Consider the following 17,568-nt stretch of genomic DNA (forward strand, 5'->3'; position numbering starts at 1 on the left):
GCCAAATTCTGACTCTACCATTTGAATGTCTCAACAGAAATCGAGACTCATCAGACCAGGCAACATTTTTCCAGTCTTCAACTGTCCAATTTTGGTGAGCTCGTGCAAATTGTAGCCTCTTTTTCCTATTTGTAGTGGAGATGAGTGGTACCCGGTGGGGTCTTCTGCTGTTGTAGCCCATCCGCCTCAAGGTTGTGCGTGTTGTGGCTTCACAAATGCTTTGCTGCATACCTCGGTTGTAACGAGTGGTTATTTCAGTCAAAGTTGCTCTTCTATCAGCTTGAATCAGTCGGCCCATTCTCCTCTGACCTCTAGCATCAACAAGGCATTTTCACCCACAGGACTGCCGCATACTGGATGTTTTTCCCTTTTCACACCATTCTTTGTAAACCCTAGAAATGGTTGTGCGTGAAAATCCCAGTAACTGAGCAGATTGTGAAATACTCAGACCGGCCCGTCTGGCACCAACAACCATGCCACGCTCAAAATTGCTTAAATCACCTTTCTTTCCAATTATGACATTCAGTTTGGAGTTCAGGAGATTGTCTTGACCAGGACCACACCCCTAAATGCATTGAAGCAACTGCCATGTGATTGGTTGATTAGATAATTGCATTAATGAGAAATTGAACAGGTGTTCCTAATAATCCTTTAGGTGAGTGTATATTTTACTTATAGACGATGCCGGACTAGTAATAAGAACTGGTAAGTTACTGGTGTCCTCAACAGTGAATACCCGTGCAAAACTATCATTGAACTCATTTACTATATCAATGTCATTTTCAATTATAAGACCCTTACTATCCTGCAGATTAGTAGTAATAATCTATATTATTCTATATTTAATAATAATAAACTATAAAGTAGTAGTAATTTCAGCTTTTAGTGCTCTTTTAGAGTTAAAATACTGGAAGAAACTTTTAACGTCATCCTTAGCCTCCAATGCGATCTTCCTTTCGACATTCCTTTTAGCTCGTCTAATGTCATTTTTTAACTCAGCCTGTAGATTTAGATACTCTTGCTTTATTCTGTCATCCTCAGTTATTTTCCATTTCTGGAACAAAGCCCTTTTCCTCCTTACTTTATACTTTATTTCCCTAGTAAACCACCTAGGTTGCAATTTCCTAAATTTATTCTTGCTGGAAACAGGTATGAAGTCCTCTTGCACTTGCAATAATGTGCTTTTAAAAAATTCCCATGCCTCTTCAACAGTTTTGTTATTTAACTCCATCCAGTTCACAGTTTCTAGTTTTAATCTCATACAATTGAAGTTAGCCTTCCTAACATTATATATTTTTGATTTGGACTTTGCTCTTCGGGCACTAAACTTAACCTCAAATTTAACCATGTTATGATCGCTACTGTCAAGTGGTTCTAAAACGTCTAATTTACCAATCCTGTCCTGGTTATTAGAGAAAACCAGATCAAGAATGGCCTGGTAGGGGTGTTAACAAACTGAGTAAAAAAACAATCCTGTACTAATTCCACCATCTCCAGTTCATTTTCAGAAGAGCCAGCAACAATGTCCCACTGCATCCCCGGTAGATTAAAATCACCCATAATTACCACATCATTTTTATTACTCATAATCCTAATATCACTGTATAACAATCTGCTTTCCTCGGCAGCTACATTAGGTGCTCTGTAACAAACACCGACAATTAGGCTATTTGAGTTTTTAGCATCTAATTTTACCCATATAGCTTCCGTAGTTTTACTTATATCAGTAAGCTCCCTTGCCTGCAAGTTATCCTTCACATATACTGCAACACCACCTCCCTTCTTACCTATACGGTCTGTACGGAACAACGTGTAACCATCCATATTATATTCTTGTCCATCCTTTTCTTTCAACCACGTTTCAGTTATAGCTATAATATCATAAGGGTCTGATGAGATAAGAGCCTCTAAATCATGAATTTTATTCCTAATACTCCTGGCGTTTAAATACAGACAACAAAGGGTAAGCCTATTATGGTGCCCACTTATATGATTTTTTGGGGCTTTCCGTTTCCCCCCAGTTACATACTTAACTAACCTCCCTGCCCCCCCAGTCCCTAGTTTAAACATTCCTCAACTACTCTACAAATTCGCCTTCCCAGTACACTGGTTCCCCTCCGGTTCAGATGCAACCCATCCGGCTTGGACAGGTCCCACCTGTTCCAGAAGGTCCTCCAGTGCCCCATAAACCTAAACCCCTCTTTACTACACCATCCTTTTAGCCACGCATTTAATCTCCTTATCTCAGCTAACTTAGCCTGACTTGCGCGTGGCACGGGGAGTATTTCAGAGAATACCACCATGGACGTTCTGCTTCTAAGCTTATTGGCGACTTCTATAAATTTATCCTGCAGAACAGCCCTTCTACCCTTGCCTATGTCGTTGTTGCCAACATGCACCACAACAAGTGGATCCACCCCAGCTGGGGCCAAAAGCTTGTCCACACGATATGGAAGGTCTCCTACCTGGGCACCAGGCAGGCAAGACACCGTACGGGACCCTCTATCACACGTGCACACATAACTGTCTACTCCCCTAATAATTGAATCCCCCACTACCACAACCTCCCTCTTCCTGGGGGGAGGGGGCTCCTCAGTGCCCAAGGGCACACCTGCCTCCCCAGTCCCTTCCGGCTCTAAAGCTGGAAGCACCTGAAACCTGTTAGACACAGACACCTCAGGTGTTGCCGCCTCTGTAACGTGTGTACGCCTTTTCCTGCGTCTACGACCTACGGTCACCCAGCTCTCTCGACCTCTCTGCTCTTCATTCTCCCTCCTCCCCGCTAGTGGCGTACACACCATCTCCCTAAACGGCGTATTAACTAGCTCCTCTAACTCACTGTTGCATTGGATGAGAGCCAGTTGCTCCTCAAGGTCACGAACCTTGACCATGAGTGAGTCCACTAGCTTACATCGCTCGCAGATAACATCCGACTGGACACTAATGTCCAGAAGGGCAAACATCTTGCAAACGCAACACTGAGCCGGCGCCATAATTAACTAACTGACTATGACCCCATACTCCCAGCCCAGTAAATTTATATAGTGTATTTAACTATAAAGATTAATTTGCGTAACGATAAATGCAGTAAAGTGCCGAGTACACTAAAATAAGTTACTTGTGTTAAAACAGAACTTAATTATTATTTTTATTTAAAATTTTAAACCTGATAAATTTACTACTACTTACCAGAAGAACTTCTACCTGAACCAAGTATGAACTAAAAACAAGGCAAAATCAAAGTTGCTCTTGGGAGGTCGAAAAACCACAAAAACCCCCTCACAGCAGGCTACTGCCGGAGCGGGAAAAAAGTGGAAAATGTCCCCCCGGCCCCGACTGGCGACCGAGCAAAGCTCAGGAGCAACTGTTCTTTTCCGGCGCTGGGTAGCAATACCGACGTTAGATATTATTAGATATTATTAGTTATTATCACCCCGTGGGTGTTTGTTACGGAGTTAAACGCGGACAGAAAACGCCGCTCACGGGACACCCACAGCTCACTGTCGGTAATAATCACACTGTTAATTAAAAGACAGGACAGACAAGCACTCACGCCGACCGAAATAAGAACAATAAATAGAAATAAACAGCCACCCACGTAAACAGGTAAAGCACACAAACACTCAAAACACTCCAAAAAACAATCCCAAACAATCGCTGCAGCTCAACACCACTCTCTCGCAGCAATCCCAGCAATCCTCGCAGCCAGTTCTGTTAACCTGCTATATTTACTTAAATATAAATATATTTACTTAAAGCACACAACACTCAAAATATACGTTCAAAATACGTTCAAAACACTCCAAAAAACAATCCCAAACAATCGCTGCAGCTCAACACCACTCTCTCGCAGCAATCCCAGCAATCCTTGCGCACAACCATCTATCTTTTCCTCGTCCGTTTTTTCTTTCCGCTCGGTAAGGATAATTTCTCGCCCCTGATTTTCCTCTTTCCGGCCTAAATTTAGATACCTCTGTAGCAATTGGTTGTATCTCTTTACTTTTTCATGCAAATTCATACCCGGCTGGTTTAATAAAGCGTGCATCTGGTTTTCAAGTTCACCCAGGGCCGATTCACCCTCTGGGTCAGCATACCGAGTTGTTGGGGACTCAGCAGGAACATTTTTTTTTTACCTCGCTCATGCTGGTGATGGAAAAACAAAAAAGCTAGTTAGCCATATTACTGGCGAGCGACCAGGCTTGTGATGAATGGCAGAGCCACTGACAGCAGCGGTAATAAAAATCCTCCTTTCTGAAGCACGGCCTTGCGTTTCCTCGCGACGCTGTTTTTCTTACAGGCGAAAAGCCTAATCAACCTTTTCTGCTTCTTAAGCTTGATAAATTGAGGTACGGTTAAAGGTATATGGCCTCTTATAAGATTGAGAAAGATTTCGGAGAGAGCCAAAATTATGTCATTAGATGAGTCCCCTAGAATCTGTTTACGTTTCTCCCCCCTGGTCCTCTGTAAAACTTTAAGGGTCGGCAGGTGTTTCCTGAGATGCTCGGACATGGCTCAGTAATGTTAAATCAATCAATGGCTCGCTGGTAGAAAGAGGACGGGGAGCGACCCCGGTAGTACACCGGTCCTGAGTCGAAACTCTTTTAGACACGTAGTTCTTAAATCGACCAATACATACCCGTGCCCGGGTCGAGTGGCCTCTTCGTAGGCATCTAGAAAAAACTTTTTCTGCCAAGGAAACATTTGCTGAGCTAAAACTTTGATTTTCATTCTGTCTCACACACTCTTAAACAGACAATAATAAGTAGTATTTAGGGCTATAGTCCTACTGTACTTGCCCTGATGAAATATATTCTGCAAGAGGTAGATGACCGAGATTTGACGGTGATGTATGAACCTCGTGAACGCTTCTGCCACGAGCTTGTTTTCGGACGCGCTGTCCATCAAATCATCGATAATTATCAAGGAGCTGGAGGGGAAGTGCTCCTCATCTTCCCAGCTTTTAGGCAGCCCTTGTATAAATTCAATTTCGCTGATCTGTTCACGCAATTCATCATAAAGCGGCTGATGGGAAGCGTAACACCACACAATTTTTTTAACTGGTGCCCCTATGAAACAGTGACTCTGATTTAAAAGCAATTCTTTAGTGAAATAGGTTTTCCCTGAAGAACTTGCCCTGGTGATTATCGCCGTAAACGGCAATTCTACACGGTGATCAAAGTCTACCTCTCTCATGCCGCTAGCCAATCTGATTTTAATCAAGCTCTTAAGATTTCAAGAAGTCTGTGGATCCATGGAAAATTCCGGAGCTTCTACAATTGTTCCAGTAGACATTCAATTTTACCTGGATAACGTTTGGAACAAACCGGATTTGTGAAAAGTGGACTTTCACATTTAATTGGCCAAAGACTGTAAGTAGTTCAATTATCATTGCATTGCATATTATTATTTGTAAGGTAATTGCTACATGATCGCGGGTCTGGTTTACTAACCAACACTATTCAGAGATGGATTATGAAAACCTGCTGTCAGCAATATCCAAACTTCAATGTCCCAAAGCTGTAAAATGCTTCTCTACTCACTGGAAAAATTAACCATCAGTACTTGATGTGCCATGCTCCAACATAGTAGCTGAGACAGCTGTAAAGTTGATGGAGGAGGTTCATTCTACTTGCAAAACTGACAAATATCTTAACAGCAAATTTATCAACACTAATACACAAATCTGAAACACTATTAAAAACACTAAAAATGCTATTGTAGCCTACTCATTTCTATGTATTCCTCATGTGTATTGTATGTAAAACTTACATGTTATAATAAAGAGTGTTTGAGCCGCTAGGTGTTTCAATGTGAAATATGAAACTGTCTTAGGTGCGGGAGGTTTTTTCATGTTCTAGCAAAACCAAAGTCATTTTTGTGAGTTTTAGGTAAAAGTTCACCAATTACAACCCCAGGCTAATAAATTTGAGATTTGTCATAACCCTACTGCCGAGGCAGCAAGGGTAGCAGGACAAGAGGCTTCTAGAAAGCGCAAGAGGGTATATGACTGTAAGGCTCGTGGGGCTCTCATTAGACCAGGAGACCGGGTCCTTTTACGAAACCACCAACCAAGGGGCCGGAACAAGATTCAGGACCGGTGGAAGTCAGATCCCTATCTTGTAGTGGCCCAAAACCATTCTGATATGCCAGTGTTCACAATTAGGCCTGAGGTTGGTGGCCCCACTAGAATCGTGCATAGAGATCAGATGAAGCCATGCATCTTTTAAGCCCCTAGCTCAAGTCCAGTTCCCTATACACGCAGAAGGGCCCAGTATCAGTCCACGTCTGATACCTATGATTTAGTGCGAGTGCCCGGTAGTCATCCCCATACCATTCAGACTCACCACACATCTACCCCCAGTACATCACATGGTGACACTCCAAATATAGACCAAGATGGGGGACAGAGTGGGCAGTCAGTTTTAGTTGAGAACCAGGTGATTGTAGAGGGTGGGTCAGAGGGGAGGGCACCATCAGAGGATGCAGATAATTCTAGTACAGACAGTGAGAACCTGCCAAGATTAAGTTGACCTCAGAGAAGTACAAGGGGTCAGCTCCCTGTGAGATTCAGGGACTATATCACGAAATAAGTTTGGGCATGATTGTATCTTCTTCTGCACCATGATTGTTCCATTATGATGTTTGTAACCCATGCTTTCCATTGTTGATGATGAATGTTTTGCCCAACTTCCTACTAGTTGAATGACCGTTTGAAAGTTTAAATGTATACCAATGTTTGAGTTCAAATACTGTGGAGAAGTCTCTTTAGTGGCAGGGTTTGAAAGAGGGGAATGTGGCGGTCTATGAAAGAATGGTTTATTCCTCAGGATTAATTCCCCTCCCACTAATGACTGAATTCTTCCCTAGCGAATTGGTGACTGTCTAGAACTGTGATCGAATTAAAAAAAAAATAAAGAGGAGAGAGATATAGCGGCGATATAATGGAACTGACGGAAGTTCAGGGGGTGTATGGAAATTAACGTATGGCTGTGTAAAAGCGATAGAAAAGAGCAGCTGCAGTGGGAACAGCGCGAGCATGAAAGGACTTCTGAGGCACAAGGGAAATGGATAAAGGCTCGCAAACTCTGCTATAGTAATGGAGGAACCCCCGGTGAATCTGTTCGGCTAACATACACAGTTGTCTTCTGTGTTCTCTTTCCTTCTTTCTGTGAGCATTCCCTGCCACTCAACTTCAGCCACAACAGTGCTGAGCACGCAGATCGGACTTTTACAACGAGGTTTTGGCTACTCCCTCTTAAATTGGACTCTAAAATTTACAAAGGTAGAAGTTTCACAAATGTTGTGCGAGCTATATGACAGGATGTAAGCTGTTGGATGGACTGTAATACTATTGTGAGGTGTTTTTGTTGTTGTTGTGAAACTGGTGTTCTGAGGGCTGTTCCACGAATCAGGATTTCTTGCTTAGCTGGATAACTTGACGGATTTAAGGTAGTCTTGGCTAAATGTAAGGGAATGAAAATAAAGTCCATTTTGCCCAGACTACCTTAACTCCAAGAAGTTATCTAGCTAAGCAAGAAATCCTCCTTCATGGAATACCCCCCTGGTGTTATGAGGAAAGTTGGATAGTCTCTATGTTAAGTTAGGAAGTTGTCCCCTTAATGTACCAAAAAAGTTAAGAGCATGGCCTTATGCTGAGGTAAGAGGTAATTTGATTGCTTGTTCTGTTTGTTTCTTTTATTTATTTCTGACTGAAAAACTGTTTGCCTATCAGCATTGTCTGGTAGCATAGTGAGAGGAAAGGGGGGTGGGTTGAAGGTGGGAAAACATTCATTCAAGCCCATGCCAGTGATATTCAGATCCAGCTCTTATCCATGTAAGTAGAGTTAGGTCGTTAACTTCATTTTAAGGAGTCCAGCCTGAGTCGTTACAATTGCTTTGCTGACACATTTATACAAAACACATTAGAATTTCCTTGATTTTGGCCTTGTGCCGTATGCCGCTTATGACATGCTCCAGGTCCTCTGTAACCTTGACTGAGATAAGCACTTATAAAATGAATGCATATAATATTTTGTCTAAGAAAAGTCAATTTACAAGTTGTTCATCCAAAATGTGCAATCATTTGTTTAGAGGTGGAACTGGTATTACATGCTGACTTCCATTATGAAACTGATACTTGCATTATAGAACTGAATCTAGACTAACGGAAATTGTGCGTCATCACTGTCATCCTGTGTGACAAATATGTTGGTTGACATTTTCCTGCACTACAAAGAATGTAATGACTGTTTATGAGAAATGACAAAACTGACAATGTTGTGTCCTTATCAAAGTGTTTTAGATCTATGGCTTATCTTCTCTGTGTTGTTCTACTTACATCAAGGTGAGAATCAGTTATTTGTTTTGCCTTGTCTTGATTTTTAGTAGAAATGTCTATTTATACTAAGATTGCAAAGTACCTTACATAAATGATTTTAAGGCAAATGAAATATAAAATTATGGAGAATGGAATGGAGATGGTTTCATTATGGAAATGAGTCTATTGGAAAGAATTCAGTTGGACTGAATCTATCAATAGGTATTCAAGTCAGATTTCATTTGTTGCTCAGGATGTTCCACCCTGGTGTCTGTGACCGAGAATCCCAGCATTATTGTCTCACAACTGGATGGTAATGTCACTTTGAATTGCCAGTTTTTCCACACTTCTGACGAGATGATAACGGGACCCATTCTGTATTGGTATTATGGAGCAGATATGTTTATTTACCCTAAAGCCTCACCACAGTACCAGAATCGGGTGGTGGTTCTTAATCTTGACTTGAACTGCAGGAACAGTTCCATCATTTTGCTCAGAGTCCAGTGGGAGGACAGCAGAAAGTACCACTGCATGGTGTCCTATGAGAGAGCAGGCATGGGTGCCAGGACCAGAGGACAGGGAGTCATGCTTCAAGTTCATGGTAACTTCAGTTGCCCTATGGCTGGGTTTTTTGTGTCTATTCATAATGGCAGATGGCAAAATATTTGCAGCAATAAGTACAACAACCTTTTTCACAGTTTTTGATATCAGAATTATTTTGAGAGGGAACACTACCTTTCTGGGTTTCTGAACAAAGCAGAACCATTAGCAGCACTCTTTACCTTTTTCCCAATATATACATATACAGGCAAAGTGTGACAATGCAATGTTGAATCAAATAAGGCTTCAGGAAAGCAACTAACAGTATGATAGTACAATCATATTATTAATCATATATGCACAATATTATAATGTGCATGGACATTGGACTTGCTATGTTTTTCCTAATATAGAAATATATTATGTAACATTAAAGACACACTGTATATATTTGTGTATTTATTTGTGTTCCAGGACCCATGACCTTTAACATTTCTGATGAGTTAAAACGCAAACTACAGTGCAACATCGAAGTGTCTGGAAACTCCAATTTATATCTCACCATGTTCCGTGATGGGAGAGAAGTGGCCCGAAGCCAAAATGACACCAGTGACCACCACACAGGACTGTCAGCACTCATTCCATTTGAAAATGGCAGGGAATACGAGTGTCAGCTCAACTTGGGCTCCACTGTTGTTCTGACCCGGTCATTCAGGTTGCAGAGTGAGTTGACTTCTGTGTTTGCATTTGTCCTTATTTAATTTTAGGCATGAGTGTAATGACAATGCAGTGTAATTCAGTGTTTGTGAAAGCTGTTGGCTCAAGCCCTGTACACACTAAACTTCCATTTGTCCAGGAAGTTACCCATAACTGTACAAAAATGCTAATCACTTTAGATAAATGCATCAGTTATATAACTAGTATTCTGATCTGTAAATGTATTGGTATAGTCTTTGTTGAATGTATTCCCCACTGTTAAAGCACCCACTTTTAATGAAGCCCACAGCTGATGGAGCTGTTTTCACCCCACTTCCTTTTTAGAGCCCCATGCACAGGACCTTCCAGAACCAGTCTTCTTGTATGCCATCATTCTTCTGATTCCCCTCAGTGTCCTCCTCTTTTTTCTTGTGATTCTTCTCATCCGCAAAATATGCTGCAAAGGCTCTGGATTCCCATGACTGTGCATAGGATAAGCATGTATAAAAGATGGATGGATGGATGGATGGAGACAGGTACAGAATAAAAAACCATAAATATGGATTTAGGACAGGATGTCTTCAAGTGCCATTATTACAAACTCTCAACTGCAGAGTTCAGACATGAAGGTATTGTATTTTCCAATCTAAACATTTAAAACATGAAGTGCTAGTGTAGAGGTGTACGGTATGACTGTGTCTGTTTGTATGTGTGTGTGTGGATTATGTTTATATTATATTGTGGGGACCAAATGTTCCGCACAATGTGATAAAAACCTGCTATTTTGGCGTTGTGGGGACTAGTTTTCAGGTTCCCACAAAGATCTGTGAGTGCGATCAAAAAACTTATGGTTAAGGTTAGAGCTGGGTAGGGGTTAAGGTCGTCATGTTGGGATTAGAGTTTTCCCCATAGAAATGAATGGAAGTCAGGGTCAGCACCCGTTTGTTCCAGTCTTTCATGTCTTCTCCCTGTTTGGCCAGCAGATGTCACTGGCCATCTTGTCCTCCTTGTTGTTAAAGTCTTTAGTGTGTTTCCCTTATTCCCTGGATTGCCATGTGGCTCAAAGAGTTGAGTATGTGACCTATAAACTAGCGGTGGTCAATCTTATCCGCAAAGGGCTGGTGTGTATGCAGGTTTTTGGGGTAACTTTTAAGTCAGCTGTTCAAACCCAGGTGTGAGGACTCCTCAGCCAATCAGTCCTCTAATTAGTAATATAATTAGGGAGCTGCAGCGAAAACACACACACACACACACACACACCCTTTGTGGATAAGATTGGGCACCCCTGCTATAAAACCTGTTGTCCTCTAATTGGTAATATAATTAGGGAGCTGCAGCAAAAACCCACACACATGCACCCTTTGTGGATAAGATTGGCCACCCCTGCTATAAAACCTGTTGTCTTGTGTTCAAATCCAGCCACCTCTGTTTGTCCTTAGTAGATTTTGTTCCCTAGTGTTTCTTTTTGTATTAGTCTTTTTCTACTTCCTGAGTTTAGTGGTTTGCGTTGTTTTGGGTTTTGCAGGGTGCTTGTGGTTGTGTTTTACTTGTCTTTGTTGTTCCCCTAGAGTTCTGTTTCCTAGTTTGAGTTTCATCACTTAGTTTATTTGTTTTTTAATTACACCTGTTGCCCGTTTTACCAGCCCTTGTGAATTGTTCTCACCTGTCCTACGTTATTCTTGTTAGCCCTCTGTATTTAAGTTCCTGATCCTGTTCTGTAACTGGTGGAGTCATTGTTGATAATATTTTGTTTGATGGTGTTCTGGGGGGTATTCCAGGGGGGTATTCCAGAAAGCAGGTTATGTGACATACCCGGGTAAGTTTAAGGGTAAGTTAGTGGATAACCTCAACTTTCGGTTCCAAAAACGGAGGTTAACTTTCTGGGTATGTACGTAACCATAGCAGCTTACTCTCTGAAGATAACCTGCTACTGAGCAGGTTATGTTCCAGGGTAAGTTTGTTGCAGAAGGTTACTGAGCATGGCGTGCCCTTTTGATGACGATCCTGTGAACGTGGAGGCATACATTATACAAGGTTTTTTTCGCCGGGAGACAGTTATAAGACCGCGTATTGATGTCTTGTCATTTCCTAATGATTATTTGAAAAAGCGTTATCAGTTTTCAAAAGAATCGTTCATTTACTTAACATCTCTTGAAACCGCATATTGCAAATGTCACAAACCCAAACCGCGGGTCTGTGCTTAGCACAGAAAACATCCTGTGCATAGCACTTCGGTTTTTGGCGTCAGGGCATTTTTTGTACAATATGGGCGACGCAGAGCATATAGGAAAGGCAACTGTGCGTAGAGCCGTTCGCACAGTATGTCTGGTACTTAACGCTTCTTACATACGTTTGTACAGTTCCCTGTCCATAGAGCTCTGCGTGTTATTAAAGAGGAATTCCACAGAGTGGTAGGTTTGTCCTTTGTAGTAAAATCTATGATGCATATTTAATATATAGTCATACTATTTATATCTATAGCCTACATGTATTCATCCTGCACACACACACACTTGATACTTCCATATATGACTTTCTATTTCAGGGTTTCCAAATGTAATTTGGAATACATGTAATACATGTATAGTGACAATAAAAGGCATTCATTCATTCATAATTGGGTGCATTGATGGCACCTACATTCCTATTAAAGCTCCTTCAATAAATGAGGGAGACTATGTTGATAGATAGATAGATAGATAGATAGATAGATGTCTTTATTGTCACTATACAAGTACAGCGAGATAGCGGAGGAAATCTATTCATAGTATCAATGTGCAGGTAACTTGATTTTGTATCCTTAATTTTTTGCCTTGTTAAGTGTTTAATTATTTTGCATTATAATAAAAGGGGAGGCGATGTCAAATTTGCAATTTAATACACACGCATTTACTCTGTCCGTTATTTTTTGCCAAGCCAACTCTTTCTTTAGCCGATGCAGCCGTTTTGCTTTTTTTCATTATTATTGGCTTGAATTCCTCATATGCGTGCATTAAAACTTCCAACTCCGCCTCTGTGAAGTATGCCGCTCTCTTTTTTTCACTTTGATTTTCCATTCTGACTCGTGAAATCGGCGATCAATTGAAAACGTCTTTATGTATGCACGGTGCACGCGCATTAACTCTGGGTAACCGATAGGAGGTTGATTGAACTTACTCTTCTCAGGTGTTTTGGAACCGACATACTCATGGTATGCGGGTTTGGGGTATATCAACCCAGAGGTTAAGATTTACCAAATGGTAAGTTAACCAAGCTTTCTGGAATACCCCCCTGGTTGCTAGTTTTTGATTACCTGCCTGTTCTCTGTGTAACCAGTTTCCCTTTGTAGATTATTCTGTTCTGTTAGTATTTTTGTACCCCTTTTTAGTTTTGACCCATTGTGGTCTGTTTGTTTTGTAGTGTTTCCTCGTGTTCTCATGTTCTGTTAATAAATCCCTGTTTTGCGGCGCCATCAGTGGATCATCCACCTTTTCCTGCCTGCACCATGCCACACCCCCTGATAGAAACTCCCGAGGTTGTGACAATGGAAAAACATTAGTCCCCACAAAGATAAAATTACTAACCTGTGTGTGTGTGTGTGCGCACATGTGTTTCATGAGACAATTGAAAAATATCTATTGTTTCACGGTCCGGCTCCACCTCTGAATTCAATGCATAGATTCCCTGAGGTCCATTTTCACGTGTGGTGATCAAGCAGGAAAGCTTACACTTGTCACCTCCATGTTTTACTATGACGCACTTCATTCTTTATGCTCTCATTTGAAACCAACTAACAGAGAATTGTCTTCTGGCTATTTTAGCTATTTCTAGCTGTTCTTTAGTAACTGTTTTGCAGTCTTCACTTTTCTGTAACTCTAAATGATAGACCTAACTTCCAAGGTAAGTTAATGGTTGGAAGACTTTATTGCACAGTCTTGGTCCGTATTCACAAAGCATCTTAAGGCTAAAAGTAGCTTCTAACTTGTCTATTTGTGATAAATTCCTAGAAATAATGGGCATGTCAGTCCTAAATGTTGGACTCCTGGGGCCTCATGTATAAACGGTGCTTACGCATAAAAATGTTGCGCACGCCCGTTTCCACGCTCACATCGAGATGTATAAAAACTAAACTTGGCGTACCGCCACGCACATTCTCACGGCAACCCCAGACAAGGCGTACGCAAGTTTCTGCTCGATTTGGCAAAATGGAGGCACCTACTGGCAAAAGAGTGCTACTGCAGTTTCACTGTGTCAGACTCGCATTCATGACGCGGTCTGCATGAAATACACCGAAATTAATTGGCCATCGGTCACCTGATCGTAATCAATCTGTGACAATAAAACGGTGCAGGGAAAGACAAAAAATATTCCAACCATGGCTGCTCTTGCATTGTTAGAGGACATTGCAAATGGAAGAGTCAGAAGAGAGCGCGTATTCAGGGATCACAGTGATTTCTTGGCTCATGATGATGACTGGCTACTAAGTCGATTCAGATTTCCAAGAGCTATCCTCTTGGAGCTGTGTGCTGAACTGGAGCCAGCTTTACGGAGGAAGACTGCAAGAAATTGCGCCTTACCGGTACCTGTACAAGTTCTCTCCACCCTCGGATTTTTAGCCACAGGTGCTTTTCAGCGTGAACTTGTGGACCGATCAGGCATTTCTCAGTCATCACTGAGAAATGCCAGCTGTATGGGATGGCATAATCCGCTTGTCATCGAGATATATAAATTTTCCCTACACTGTGGGTGAACAGGCAAACATTAAAGCGCAATTCGCAGCGATGTCCGGTTTTCCAAATGTAATCAGAGCGATCGACTGCACGCACATTGCTATAAAAGCGCCTTCAGAGAATGAAGTTGCATATGTGAATAGAAAGAACTTCCACTCCATCAATGTGCAGATCATATGCGACGCGAAAATGTGTCTCACTAATGTTGTGGCAAGATGGCCTGGCTCAACCCATGATTCCTTCATTCTCAGAAATAGTAGTGTTGGAATCAAACTTCACAGTGGTGGCAGTGGTGGCTTGATGGTTAGGGTAGCGCACTTGTAATTGAAAGATTGCAGGTTCGAATCCCCCACCAACAAGTCACCACTAAGGTACCCTGAGCAAGGTACCGTCCCCAAGCACTGCTCCCCGGGCGCTGAATTAGCTGCCCCCTGCTATGTCACGAAAGTCACATATGTTGTTGTGCACTGGGTGCTGTGGTGTGTTGACAATGACCACTGACCAATGACCTTAATTCTTAATTCAATGCTGTGGTGCGTGATGGCTGGCTTCTTGGTAAGAAGACATTTCTTATTCTGGGACCAAAATTGTATGTAGCCTGGCATTACTCAGCCTATACGGATGAGTAACTGATATAGTGTGTTACATGTATGTGGCTGGATTGATTAATTCATGGCCTAAGCGTACGGTGTCTTTAAGAGCAGGTAGTACCAACTTGTTCTCTATGCGCTACCTAGTTTGATTCCTCATAGTGGCAGTTGTTAAAGAATAGGTGATTGGGACTGTCCATCATTGGATTAGTACTACAGATTGGAGAACATATAAAAGAGAGGCGGGAGCATGATCGGGAAGAGACATACGCGGCACGCGGCTTGGCGCGGAAAAAAAAAAGAGAATAGTTCTTTTTGTTCCAGTCGTATCCCGTTTTAATATCGGGGACGTACCTTTCGGTGGGAATCTAAGTCCCACCGTGCTATTTATATTTAGATATAGCACGTCTTTTGAGGCTTTAGTTCAGAGCTGAGTTTGTCTATTGGTAAATACGCCACTTCATTACGGTGGCTAGGAGCTAATTCGTATTTGCATTTGGTGGATATTTCTGTTCCCCCCTTTTCCTTTGTAGTAGGGCAACTTAAGCAATGTGGTTTTATTTTGTTCGGGAGTGACGCCCTAATTGCAACTGAGTAAGCCTTGGACGTACCGGGCATTACGGCATATGGAGCTGCTCAGATAGCGCCTCCAGCTACCGTGAGACCGTAAGAGTCTTAACAGCACAGACGGAGGTAGCGGAATTCCTGGTCTCACACCCTTTGAGCAACTAGTTGCTGCGATGATTGGGGACATCGCGGGTGAGTTTTTCTCGTACCATACTTGCTTGAATTACTTGCATGTTTATGAACGACTACGTTGGGAAAACCGTCACTAAGACCAATTCACAAACAGTCGCAAAATCAGCTGCTGTCAATTCACATCATAATGTCTTGGAAACATTAAATTACTTAAAGGATACCACCTCAGTCGGGAGGGAATAATGATTGTTGTGGAGCTTGTGAGGGATGGCTTAGGTCTTCTTGTGCTTAATTTCTACGTTTCAAAACTACCCAATCATGGAAAACACTTATAGTTATCATTATAACCATTTTTTAAATTTTCTTTCTCTTTGTCTCAGGCAGATTACAATCTAATTGACATTTGTATATTTATGACATAAACATAGGACAGTGTTCCTATGTTGGGACTTTTAATGACTCGTTCATAATACAGTATAGCTGATTCAAATGCTTTTCATACTATTGAATTGTGTATAATTCAAATACACTATAATGCAGTACTGTACATAAAATATACCATATTGTAGTTTCAGTGGGTGGTGCAGTGGTTAGCGCTGCTGTCTCATACCAAAAAGGTTCTGGGTTCAGTCCCAGGTCCTTTCTGTGTGGAGTTCACACTCTCTCCCCGTGTTTGCGTGGGTTTTTGCCGGGGGCTCCTGTTTCCTCCCATGGTCCAAAAGCGTGGAGGATAGATTGACTGTGTCTAAATTGGCCCAGTATATTTATATTTATCATTGAGAGAAAATTACAGTGGTACCTCAAAACTCTAATTTAATCCGTTCAGAACTCCGGATCAAATCCTAAAAAGTTCGAGCTGTGATAAAATTTTCCCCATAAGAAATAATGGAAAACCAATTAATTGGTTCCCGGCCCCAAAAAATTATACCTAAATATGTTTTTTTTTAGCATTTAAACACAAAATGAACCGGATAAAACAAGAGCATATACTGTACTAAACACATCTAAGCACATTTATCAAAACAGTAATTTGTATAGTAAGAAAATAAATGTATCCAAACAATGTGTCCTGCCCCTGATTTTTTTCAAACTGGTTGACTTTTAAGAAATTCGAGTTATAATGAGTACCACTGTACTTTCTTTTTCCCTGTCATGTTTTCAATGGCCGCAGCATTAGCCTACGGTAGCTAGCCAGAAGCAGACGGGCTACCACAAGGCAAAGTGGTGCGATCAAAATAAAGTAAAAAAAATACTGCAGTTTTAATTTTTTCCTTATATTGTCATGTTTAAAAAGACCAAAAGTGAACAATATAAGTGGACTACTTGATTACTCAAAGCAAATTATTTAAACCATTTTTGTACAGGAATGATTCCATACCAAGCTTTTTGATCCATACAAGCAGTTGATCACTATAACCATGATCAATATAAGCAGTTTCCACTGTACAGTGGTACCTCGGTTCTCGAACTTAATCTGTTCCGGACTCCGGATCGAATCCTAAAAAGTTCGAGTTCTGATCTCATTTTTCCCATAAATAAATAATGGAAAACCAATTAATTGGTTCCCGGCCCCCCAAAATTACACCTAAATATGTTTTTTTTTTTTAAGCATTTAAACACAAAATGAACAGGATAAAACAAGAAGAGCATTTTTTTCTTAATGGCTTCCAAAACAATAAAGATCTTATCCCAACATTACCCCTGTCCTGCCCCGATCGTCCGCTCCTTCTGTGTGCCACGCCCTCTCATTAACCTCGTGTGGGATCCCCATGTGATCAGCTGTTTCTGGTTGTTGTCATTAGTCCTCTGTATTAAGTCCACGTTTCAGTTTGTTTCCCCAGTCCGGTCATTGAGTGATTACATTACGGTTAGATGCATTGCGACCTCTCACCCGGCTGCACAAAATGGAACTGCCTCCGTGACGACTAACCTTTTCCCTTATTGGCTGAAGAGTTTAGTTACACACATGATGTTTGTACCAGGCAGTTCTGATGCGTAATCTGCTATTTTTCCCGAA

The 17,568-nt window shown here is 41.5% G+C and overlaps 2 protein-coding genes across 5 annotated transcripts in view; both read left to right on the forward strand.

Moving 5' to 3' along the window:
* Positions 1–8,202: 8,202 nt before the first annotated feature.
* Positions 8,203–17,568, forward strand: part of LOC111840174 (uncharacterized) — a 77,396-nt gene continuing 68,030 nt past the window's right edge. The window contains exons 1-5 of one of the 3 annotated variants that reach the window (XM_023804714.2): positions 8,203–8,344; positions 8,571–8,630; positions 8,791–8,918; positions 9,332–9,580; positions 9,899–13,004. In XM_023804714.2, the coding sequence (XP_023660482.1) occupies positions 8,253–8,344; positions 8,571–8,630; positions 8,791–8,918; positions 9,332–9,580; positions 9,899–10,035 (666 nt within the window). In that variant the 5' untranslated portion in view covers positions 8,203–8,252 and the 3' untranslated portion in view covers positions 10,036–13,004. Of the gene's footprint in view, positions 8,345–8,570; positions 8,919–9,331; positions 9,581–9,898; positions 13,005–17,568 lie in introns of those variants that run through there. The other 2 variants (XR_011993026.1, XM_023804713.2) reach the window with 2 other exon arrangements.
* scn1ba (sodium channel, voltage-gated, type I, beta a) overlaps positions 14,901–17,568 on the forward strand; it is a 57,278-nt gene continuing 54,610 nt past the window's right edge. The window contains exon 1 of one of the 2 annotated variants that reach the window (XM_023804721.2): positions 14,901–15,611. In XM_023804721.2, the coding sequence (XP_023660489.1) occupies positions 15,593–15,611 (19 nt within the window). In that variant the 5' untranslated portion in view covers positions 14,901–15,592. The remainder of the gene's footprint in view (positions 15,612–17,568) is intronic. The other variant, XM_023804719.2, reaches the window with a different exon arrangement.

Source organism: Paramormyrops kingsleyae, chromosome 9, assembly GCF_048594095.1.
Source record: "Paramormyrops kingsleyae isolate MSU_618 chromosome 9, PKINGS_0.4, whole genome shotgun sequence".
Taxonomy (NCBI): Eukaryota; Metazoa; Chordata; class Actinopteri; order Osteoglossiformes; family Mormyridae; genus Paramormyrops; species Paramormyrops kingsleyae.